At 32.6% G+C, this 11,650-nt stretch overlaps 1 protein-coding gene across 3 annotated transcripts in view; it reads left to right on the forward strand.

Moving 5' to 3' along the window:
• The first annotated feature begins 3,834 nt into the window (after positions 1-3,834).
• The window catches only part of LOC102587166 (shaggy-related protein kinase kappa), an 11,421-nt gene continuing 3,605 nt past the window's right edge, over positions 3,835-11,650 (forward strand). The window contains exons 1-10 of one of the 3 annotated variants that reach the window (XM_006349253.2): positions 3,835-4,217; positions 5,694-5,987; positions 6,889-6,981; positions 7,058-7,117; positions 7,266-7,538; positions 7,726-7,800; positions 8,937-8,993; positions 9,081-9,221; positions 9,308-9,358; positions 10,117-10,212. In XM_006349253.2, coding sequence (XP_006349315.1) covers positions 5,841-5,987; positions 6,889-6,981; positions 7,058-7,117; positions 7,266-7,538; positions 7,726-7,800; positions 8,937-8,993; positions 9,081-9,221; positions 9,308-9,358; positions 10,117-10,212 — 993 coding nt within the window. In that variant the 5' untranslated portion in view covers positions 3,835-4,217; positions 5,694-5,840. The remainder of the gene's footprint in view (positions 4,218-5,693; positions 5,988-6,888; positions 6,982-7,057; positions 7,118-7,265; positions 7,539-7,725; positions 7,801-8,936; positions 8,994-9,080; positions 9,222-9,307; positions 9,359-10,116; positions 10,213-11,650) is intronic. The other 2 variants (XM_006349254.2, XM_006349255.2) reach the window with 2 other exon arrangements.

Consider the following 11,650-nt stretch of genomic DNA (forward strand, 5'->3'; position numbering starts at 1 on the left):
ACAATCTGATTTAACTTTGAAAATTAGTCAAATGGACTTTCAAAAAGCGCAACATGACAAATACAAGTGGACGGAGAGAGTATATTTTAGCTACAAAATATATTAGAGGTACAACTTTTTAAAAAATTTAAATTTTTATTGCGTTGACTCTTGAAATCTTATCATTGTCATATGAATTTGAACAAATTATATATTATTAAAAGTTACATAAAAGATGCTATAAATCACAATAATTAGCAATTAAAAATATTTTAAAATCATATAAGAAATTTGGTTGACTAATTGGAATAGAATAAGTAACATGTACTATTTGAAAATAACGTCAAAATTTCTAGAATTCACAATAAATTAACAACTGAAAATATTTATGATTATTCACGTGAATTGAAACATGAGTAACCTATATTATTCAAAACTAACGCAAAAATACTATAAATCACAACAATTTAATAACTTCAAATATATTTTTAAGAAAACATACAAAAAATCGACTGATCTTCCAATTCTATTTATATCACATAAATTAAAACAAAAAAAATTAACACGGGCACCAAATATCTATATATATGTGTCACAAATGGAAAAGTCCCAATCAAGGAAGCAACATATATCATTTACAAATGACTTAAAAAGCATTAAAAATTACAATAATTACCAATTTAAAATATTTAAAACCTATATAATACAATACATTGACTCTCAAAATTCTATCAGGCTCAAACTTAAAACATTTTTTTTTAAAATATGAAAATTTGGATGACTCTCCAAATTTCATTTGTGTCACATAAATTGAGACAACAAAAATAACATATATTGGGTCCATTTTAATTTATTTGTCTTATTTTTTATATTTAAAAATTGCGTAAAAATACTATAAATCATAATAATTAATAACTTAAAACATTTTTTTTTAAAATATGAAAATTTGGATGACTCTCCAAATTTCATTTGTGTCACATAAATTGAGACAACAAAAATAACATATATTGGGTCCATTTTAATTTATTTGTTTTTATTTTTATATTTAAAAATTACGTAAAAATACTATAAATCATGATAATTGACAATATAAAATATGTTTTGAAAAAAATACAAAAAATTCCACTGATTCTTGAAGTGAATCTATCGTAAAAATACTATAAATCGTGATAATTGACAACATAAAATATTTCAAAAATGTTGTATGTGGATAGTCTTATTATGCTTTAAATAGCGTCAAAGAAAATACAGGTTTGCGATAAAAAAACTTATTCCTTTATCCACATGTGTGTTTCAGCTGTGTGCTCTTCCTCATACTTACCTGCTTAGCTTATTGGTTGCAGCATGACATTTCATGCATAGATCTTCTATCTTATTTTCTAATAAATATACCAAACATATTCTGGGAAGAATATTTACAATACTGACATAGCCCAGACTAGAAAATTAAGTATAGAATGAATATACGACTACAAAAATGAAATAATTAATAAGAATAAATTAGGAATTAAGTGATAAATTATTTTTTATTTTTTCTAAATTGACATTTTAGTGTAGTAGACAAATAGAAATGGAAGGAAGGAATACTTCTTTTATTTTATATCACTTGTCCCCAATTAATCGGACACATTCCAAAAGAAAATTTTAATTATATATTTATTTTACTAAACTAAATTTTTTAAAGATATTTTGAAACTCTAAATTAGTTACGACAATTCTACTCTATGTAGTTATTTAATTATAAAGATAGTAAGATTAAAATAATAATAAAATTCTTTTAATTTGCTAAATGAATAAGTAAGATGAAATGTTGATTTTTTATCTAGAAATAAAATAAATAAAGTATTTTGAATTATTTAATTTGACAAATTAATACACCTAATTTGCTTCTTCTAACATCGGTTTTCACAAGTTATACTTATCGTTTATCGCTATGATTAGCCCTATAGATTGTCGATAATGCAAACTATGGGACCAAAATGATGACACGTGTCTTTATCACGTGAGAGGTCCTGTCTTAATCCGATGTTTAAGGGGTGGGGTCACGTGACATGCCTTGGTTTAAATAATTAACAACATTTTCATTTGGTCACCAAGAAAGAATAAAAATGTCTGCATCACTATTATTCTAAAACTTATAACCACTTGCTTCACAGCCTTATCTGTTTGCCTCTAAATTATAAAAATAATATTAAAAAAGATTGTAATTGATACTTCCAAGTTTCAACTTTAGACTTTGGGATCTTAACATTTTTTAAAGAAATATTTTTCACCCTAATAATCGATATCAATATTTATTATAATAAGGATGGTAATGAAGTGATAAATACTCATTCATTTTTATTTAGAGATCTCGAGTTCAAGTATATATGTAACTTCAAAAGAAGCCCCCCTTTTGTTTGGTAACAATTAACAAACATAAAAGGCAAAACAAGCAATTTGTTTTAATCAATGAAAAAGATATTGAAAGGTAAATTAGAAATGTATTTTGACTTCGAATGGTATGAATCATGTTTTTATAAAATAATAATAAAAATTATACATGGCATCATTTCAAATAGTCAAATTAAAACAACTTTTTTTAGAAAAAGAAAACTTGGATCACCTCTTTGGAGTTATATGATTGTTTGGTTTTTCTTGGTTGCTTCTATATTAGCATTTATGCATATCTATTTTACATTAATTCTCAATTCCAACCTTGTATGTATGATTGTGATATGGACTTCGTAAGTCATGTATTTAAGTCGTGGAATCAAACAATCATGCTTGTATTAGGATAAACTATTTATATCATAACTTTTAAAGTTGTGATTTTCTTTTGAATTCTAAGTCATGAATTTGAGTCGTGGAATCAGACATTGATGCTTGTATTAGGATAAACTATTTATATCATAACTTTTAAAGTTGTGATTTTCTTTTGAATCCTAAGTCATGAAATCAGACACTCATGTTTGTATTAGGGTAAATTGTTTATATCATAACTTTTAAAGTTATGATTTTTTTTTGAACCCTACGTAAAAATGAAATAGATACAATGAATTATCCTTTATTCTATTTTTTTCTAGTAAATACTTTTGACTATGATAATTAACAAAAGTTTCATAAGAGCACCCTCTGGTCATTAAATAAAATCAATGGAGTGATTTTAATGAAAACTTACTTTAATAAGAATTGACAAATATTGAAATTATTTTAATTGGGGAGGTGAAAGGGAAAGAAAACGACTTTGGAAGCATTATTGGACCTCTCTGTTCAAGGTATGATAATGCCCAATCCTACAAAAGAATGGGATTACATCTAATGATTTGAATTATGGATTCTTCATTAAGTTTAAACTCACAACTGTAAAATGAATACTATTTCTTCTCCTATAATTAATTTTAAATACGTAGAAATTTACTTCCAAAACTGAACCATCATGTAGAGGTTTGAAAAATTATATCTCTATCCCATCTATTTGCTTTCTTGATAACTTGAACTTACAAACTTCGAAGAGGAAGTGAAGGGTGTTTGCCATTTGAACAATTTCTTATAATTGTCTGATTTCAAACATCTCAAATACCAAATAAACTATTACTGAGGTCTTTGCTTTAGCTGAATAGGTGCTTGAATTTAATTCTTGTGTATTATGAATTTTCAAATTTCAAAAACTGACCTATATTAGTTTTCAGAGAAATATCACCTTCACTTATACTATTTTTTTCATTTTCCAAGCAAAATATATGTGCAAATCCAACTTCGAATTCCAAAAGCTATTTTTCAACACAATTTTTATTTTATTTTTTTAAAAAAAGTTTCAACTAAATCTACGTGAGACGCGTAATAAAAAGAGAAAGAAAAAAGAGGAATAAATTGATTGGGTGATTGGAACCACCATTAGTGGGGGTGAAAGCAGCATAATATCTCTCTTATGAGAGATAATGTTTGAAGAAAAAGAGTCATCTTATACTCATTTCACTTGTCAGAGAAGACTGTCACTCTCTCTAAAAGTATCGAAAACCTCTAAACACTCTCTCTCTCTCTTCACACTTCTCGCATTTTAGAAAGAACCAAAACACGAACCCAGAAAAAATATTCAAAAACTAATTCGCCTGCGTTTGATCTGACTCTTCAACTGGCTTTTTCTCTTCAATTGCCACAATTTTAATATGCATTTTGTGGTGTAAACTGATTGAAAATCTCCATTTGCTTGAATCGTTGAAGAAGAAATGCTTCGATACTGCTTTGTATTCATCGAGGTTAGTTCTAGTTTTGCTATCTACATTATGAGCTTACAATATATGATTTTCGTTCTTAGACGATCGTTTCGTAACTGCTTGGACGCGGATTTATTCTTAATTTTCTTTCCGTTACTTGTAATTCGTCGGATTACGCGTTGAAAATCTTGTGTAATTTCACGTTTTGTCATCAGTGTGTGTATGAAGGAGTTGATCTAGTGTAAACTGCAATCTATTGGAGAGAAATTAGTCGTGAAGATGGAAGTTTGAAATCAATGTTCATATTCTTAAGCAATATCAAATAGAAGAGGTTCATAATTTGAGCAGCTGAGTTTGTCATGGTGAGCTGTGAAGGGTAGTCAGAGAGGTTCCGCATTGATTAGAAGACTTAAGGATGTTAGAAGAGAGCTGTTTTTGCTAAACATAATTGCGCAATTGCGGTCACTTCTGCTAAAATACTTTCTTCACTCTCATTTCATCTAATAAAGGACTATTCATATTGGATATAGATCTGTTTATTTTACTTTCGGCCGAAGTATATCTGGTTATAGAATGAATACCTGGACTTGAATTAAATGGAACAAATAATGATAACCACATGACTTAGTTTGGCGTTGAGGCGTAGTGATTGATTGATATATAGTTCTTTTATAATAAAATGAGAAGTAGTTGTGTTTCTGCTGCTGTTTGACTTCCATATTTGCATTGTCTTCTCAATCAAATTTCTATGCAAAACAGAAATTTGTTATTTATCAGGAATATTTGATCGTATTTTGCCCTTTCTCGGTATTAACCTCTTGAATCTTTGCGTAAGTCCCTAGCTGTGAAACGTATGTGTTGACTTCATGAAAACTTAGTCAGATGATTCATTGGAGATGGAGTGTACTCGGTTTTTCCGTTTTTTCTTTGTCAACAATTGACTGGGCTATAGCTAAACCTGCCTTTTGTCTAAAGATGTGGTGCCACAAGATATTCAATTTGAGAGTACCTTCTCATTGGGGCATGCTGACAATCTTGCGCCTGAGAACTATCTGGTGTGGGAGTAATCTATCGAGCTGAATGCTTGGTTGAGTACTCTGTCGCGCCTGGTAGAACAAACATTCTTATACTTATGTGTTTATAAGTGCCATTGAGGGGTGGCCGAAGAAACTAGTTTGTTTCTTGATGTTTGAACTTATAGAACCTGGCATACAGCTATAAGAACCATAAGCACTCTATATTTAATACTAACATAATGAGGTAAGTTCTTTGACTCTTCCATTCAGCACCCTGATTGATGGTTCATTCTGAACCCTCCACTCCCAAATAAAAACTGGAATATAAATGCAATGCACTAAATGTGGCATTTATTGGCTGGTTTGTACATTATCCTTTTACCTGGTCTTCTCAATTTGGTTGATGCTTAATGAATCAATATTTTTATTACTGTGTTTCGCTTCCTATTTGCAGCATTTTTATTTATCTCATACCAACTAACTTCATTTTGCTTAATTTTAGTCAGAATTTCTCTTCAACTATATTGAGTTAAGGACCTTGTCATCAAACTAGGTAGACAGGAACATCCACGGGATGGAGGGCTGCACCAGAAGGAATTATGCAGAGAGGCGCAGAGATTAGTGTCAGTGACTTCTGCAAGGTTCATTTATGGCGTCCACTGGCCTTGGCCACGGAGGAGCAGGCAGTTCTAGAAGTGCGAATGGATTCAAGAGTTCATCTAGTTCAGTTGACTGGTTGGGAAGAGAGATGTTTGAGATGAGGTTGAGAGACAGGGCGGACCATGATGATGATGGGGTGAGCTTCTAAATTTTCACTATACCAATTAGTCAATGTTGCATAGTTAACCTTATCACTTGTGGTCTTAGTTACAGCAATTACTAGGTTCTCTGATAAGTTGAACATACCATGTTACGTGTTTACTGGAGTTCGTTGACATTTGTTTCTCAGGAATAGTCTGCCTGACATTGCTAATGCTTCAGTATCTACTCTAGGGTCCTTGGATAGACCTATTGGTCCTATGTAATTCAAATCCGCAGGTTTAAATACCCCACACCTCTTTGGATATAGACAGGATTTGAATTTTCTTACTTAAATCAGTTCATATCAACCTTATGTTGTATTCATTCAAATGAACTTGATAACAAGTCATTTGAAAGTTGAAAACCTTGATATAGTGTTGAATCCTTGCAAATCCATATGTCTCCCACCCGATGAACCTATCAACAAAGATGTATTATAAAGATTTTTTCTTTTCGATGCCATAGAAGCATGATTAGTTATAAACATGGTAACTGTAAGTACACACATCTTAATGATAATTATAATTAAGGGCCTTAAGTTAATATTCCTAAGGAGTTCTCTATTGTTATCACTGTATGACTTATTCATTCTATAACTGATTTTTTCTCTAACAATCCTGGGTTTCTCTTCTGTCTCTCTCCCCTCCCCCCCTAAGTGCTGCAGTCTCTCTCTTTGCAGCTGTCTCTTTCTGAGACTTGCTTTCTTCCCTTCATTGTTAGATTCAACTAGTAAATTTGCTTCTTTTTTGTTTTTGCTTATGGTGCTCTAGTATACATATATGTTGATTTGTGTCTCTCAAGAATACTTCTCCCGCTCAGTTTATTGGAGCATTACAGCTTCAATGTTCATTTATCTGAAAACATCATTATTTCTATCTTTGTATAATATCATGCAGGACAGTGAACCAGATATAATTGATGGTGTGGGTGCAGAAACAGGGCATGTTATTAGAACCAGTATTGGTGGTCGAAATGGTCAACCTAAGCAGGTTCTAATTAGTTATGAGAAGTATTACTTATCATGTGTTTGGGATGAAAAATGACTATTTTTATTTGGATTCACAGAATGTAAGTTACATAGCAGAGCATGTGGTTGGAACTGGTTCTTTTGGTGTAGTTTTCCAAGTAAGAACTGCTATAATTTCTGAGTTATCTTTGTATCATTAAGTATGTATATATATGTGTGTGTGTGTGTATTATTATTGGATTATCTACTTCTGTTTTTCTTTACAGTGTTCTATATTATTGTGATTTAAATTTGCTATTATAACAGGCGAAATGTAGAGAGACTGGAGAGATTGTGGCAATTAAGAAGGTTCTTCAAGATAAGCGCTACAAGAACAGAGAACTGCAGATTATGCAAATGTTGGATCATCCTAATATTGTTGCTCTTAAACACTCTTTCTTCTCAACTACAGACAAGGAGGAAGTATACCTCAACCTCGTCCTTGAATTTGTTCCAGAATCTGTCAATCGCATTGCGAGACAATACAGCAGAATGAACCAGAGGATGCCATTGATATACGTCAAACTCTATACCTATCAGGCATGTGGCATTTTCTGGTGGTTTTAAACTTTTAATTATACACTAGCTTAAAATATTTTGAATTATTCTATTAGAAAATTTACCATTAACTACTTGCAGAAATTTCAAACTTTAATGCTGGACCAGTTATTGATTTGAGGCCATGTAATGTCTCACTTACTATAACTTTTTCCTTTGTTTGTCTCAGATATGCAGGGCGCTGGCTTATATTCATAACTGTATTGGCATCTGTCACCGTGATATCAAGCCTCAGAATTTACTGGTTAGGTGTTTCTTTTATGACAGTGGATTTCTGCTCTATCGACTACATACTTTGTTAATTTTCTTTTCTTGTTCTGGAGCTCATTCTTTGGGTATTCTTTTCTGGATAAAAGGTCCTCTAATCATGATTAGATAAGTTGGTGTGTTTTTCTTTTCTTTTCTGAATGAGTATGATAAGCTGAAATGCATTATGTGCACGTGTGATTTTGTAACTTAATAATCTAGCTGGATCAACTGTACCTTTTTGTTTGCATAATAGACTTTGATAAGATTCTGTATTGTATATTTTGATATTTTAAGGTTAAACTGAGTGAACAAAATTCCATACTTTATCTCATAGAAAGCCCTATTCTTCATAAGAAATTCTCACAGAAAGCAATATAATAAAATAAGAACTCAGATAATGTCCTATTTAATGAAAAGTTAAAACTCTAAAGCAAAAAGTAGGAAATGGATTGAAAAGAGGAACACCTGACCGTTTTGCATATATGCTTGCAAATTGTATATTTAGGGGTCGTTTGGTTTGGAACAAGTTATCCCAGGATAAGCTATCCTGGGGTTAGCTATCCTGGGATAGCTTATCCCACCATGTATATGAGATAACTTATCCCATCACTATGATATAAATGGTGGGATAAGTTATCCCAAACATGGAAACCAAACAAGATAAAAATTTTTTAGCCCATCACTATTTCCTTATCCCATCACTATTATTTTTAATCCCTCACACCAACGACCCCTTAGGGTCTTATGATGTGTGTATAATGATATGTTATTCCCGGTAAAATACTCCAATTTTGGAAAAACTCTTAAGATCATTACGAGTGAAGTGGTAAAGGGTATTGAAAAGTTCTTTAACTTGCTATTATATGTTAAACAAGCCACTGAGTAGACTCTAGAGTTCCAAGTAACTTAGTACCTAGCAGATAAGAATACAAATCTTTTTAAGTTGAACTGTCTAAGAGGCTATACATTTACACCTTTTAGAAAAAGAGATGCAATAGTATAATCTTATGGTTAGAATCCATGATGATGTCAGCTTATTTTGGGAAGTGTTATGGTACTGCTATTGATGGTGTCTGCTGATTATCACTGTGATTTTTTTTCTCACTAAACTGAATTACTGTTTATACTTAGGTAAATCCACACACACATCAGCTGAAGCTTTGTGATTTTGGAAGCGCAAAAGTTTTGGTAATTTCTCTCTGCAAAGATCACTTTGAATTTAAGAATCACACACTCGCTACAGTTTTCCGACTTAATTCTGTGACCACTGGTTAGGTGAAAGGTGAACCCAATGTGTCATATATCTGTTCGAGATATTATCGTGCCCCTGAACTCATATTTGGTGCCACCGAATACACAACAGCTATTGATATTTGGTCTACAGGTTGTGTGATGGCTGAGTTACTTCTTGGACAGGTAAGTTCCTGTCTTACTGTTTTGTGCTATTCTTAATCATATGTTGTATTCTTTATTCTAATACTTCTAACAATTCTGTTTAACAGCCATTGTTTCCTGGAGAGAGTGGGGTTGATCAATTAGTAGAGATTATAAAGGTGAATTTTAGAAACTTTTCTATTTTTGACATCATCTTCTCAAAAGTTACTTTGCTGATTTTCTTACCTTTACAATTCAGTTGGACCTTTGTTGCCTCAGTAAACAAGAGAGCATGTCTCCTTTTGGGAACAGCCAATTGTAAAAAAAAAGAAGAGAGCATGCTTACACAGTATGATCGTAGACAAATTATCTATGTGATGTTAATACCTAATGTGTATATGAAAAATATCCAGATTTCTTAGTTCAATGGGCAACAAATCAGAGAAAGCAAAAATATTAGATTCTGCATTTGTTGAAATTTGTGCAACTTGCACTCATTCACTTTTGACCTATGGATATCTTTTGTTCTATTTGTACCAATTAAAAAGAAGAAGATATATATTTTTTTCTATACTAGATATCTCTCCTTGAGTCAATGAAGTTTCGCTCATCCACTTTTTTACTTTTGAAATGCCCAGCTAGTTTTAGGGGTTCTTGTTGATGAACACATTATTCATGTCTCTGGTGCGGTCATACACTTTAAAGTGTTGTTTTATGCTCCACCCGGAAGAGAGTTGGAGTGGGGTGGTGGGGGGTTGGAGTCCTCTTTGTATATACCTTGAGACTATTTTTTTGAGGACTTTTGTTTATAATGTATCTGTACATGTTGACAGAAAAAGATGGATTGTTATCTGTCAACCTACTTATGTCAGTATTTTTTATGGACCATCTTCCTTAATAATAAGTATTCCCTATTCTACTTCAAATTTTTATGCAGGTTTTGGGGACACCTACTAGAGAGGAGATAAAATGTATGAATCCAAACTACACTGAGTTTAAATTTCCACAAATAAAGCCACACCCCTGGCATAAGGTATGCTGTGTCAAGTAAAGCTGAAATTCAATATATAAAGGTTGATTATTGGTGTTCACTGCATCATGCTTATGTGCTCTTCGTCATTCCATCACTTCTACTTTTTGATGAAAAAATGGGTTATGATCATAGCTTTTATTTTACTCTTCCCTCTACTGAAAGTCAGATGTAGGTAACTAGAAAATACTGGCTACTTGATTTGATTCATTTTTTCCTGACATCAGTTATGAAGGATGACGTTAGAAGTACTGATGTTAATTAATTTAAGTTGGTGAAGGACAGGTTTGGAAGTTGCTTCTTTCTGCTTTACAACTTATATGTCCAAAGGTGGATAAAGTACTTGCGCCCAAAAAAGGGAGCAAGATAGATTAAAAAAATAAGTATGGGCGGAAGTGTATGTCTAAATAAGAGAAAATGGTCTAAAACCCCCCCAACCTATACTCGAAATCTCAACTACACACTCCAACTTTACGGGTGTCCTATTACCCACCTGAACTTTATATTTCTCTATTTTATACACACCTAAGTGCTGACCTGTCATGGGAGGTGTTCTCACTTCCTCTAGGCGCGTTAAAACGTTAATTTTGACGAAAAATTCCTCCTTCTCCAACGATTACAACCTCTGTTCATATCGTGAGCTCCGGCTAGTTCACCTGAATCTTCGCCATAATTACAACCTCTATTCATATCGATTTTACTTACATAATTGAGTGCGCTGGGATGAGGGGATTCCAGCATAGTGATTTGTTTCCCCTGAATCTCAGTTATTGTCGGCGAAACTCCGTTTGAGTTGAGAGGCGATTTTGGTGATTCTCCCCCCAAAATCGCTTGAGCAGATCTCTCAAATGGTAAGATAGAATGTTGTGATTTTGTAGTATTAGGTAGATCTTGAGGTGTAGATTACATCAATTGGAACGATCTGAATCACTCCCAACAGTGATCGCTGGATTGTAATTTGAAGGTGATTCTTGTTGGAGAAGATCCGTCTCCTCCATAGGTATATTTTTGCATTGGTCTGAAGGTCGTATGACCGTCGCCGGCTGCGCTATGGCCATTTCGGTGGAACTGTCAACCTAAGCTCTTAGTTAACAGAGGGCATTGCTAATGGAGAAGGATTGAAAATGAGAAAGGAGGATTTTTTTTGTTCTTTTACGTTTTAGGAGGGAAATGGTGGAAAAAACAAGAAATGGGAGTTGAAGAGGTGAGGGACCCAGCGCGTGGAATCACGCAGGCCTAATTATTTGGTTTATGTGTTGAGGTCAGCACTTAGGTGTGTATAAAATAGAGAAATATAAAGTTCAGGTGGGTAATAGGACACCCGTAAAGTTGGAGTGTGTAGTTGAGATTTCGGATATAGGTTGGGGGGTTCTAGACCATTTTCTCATATAAAAATTATAACAAACTGTTGAAAAAAATAATTTTATATATAAAAATGTTA

The sequence above is a fragment of the Solanum tuberosum genome, unplaced genomic scaffold, assembly GCF_000226075.1.
Source record: "Solanum tuberosum cultivar DM 1-3 516 R44 unplaced genomic scaffold, SolTub_3.0 scf00105, whole genome shotgun sequence".
NCBI classification, from domain to species: domain Eukaryota; kingdom Viridiplantae; phylum Streptophyta; class Magnoliopsida; order Solanales; family Solanaceae; genus Solanum; species Solanum tuberosum.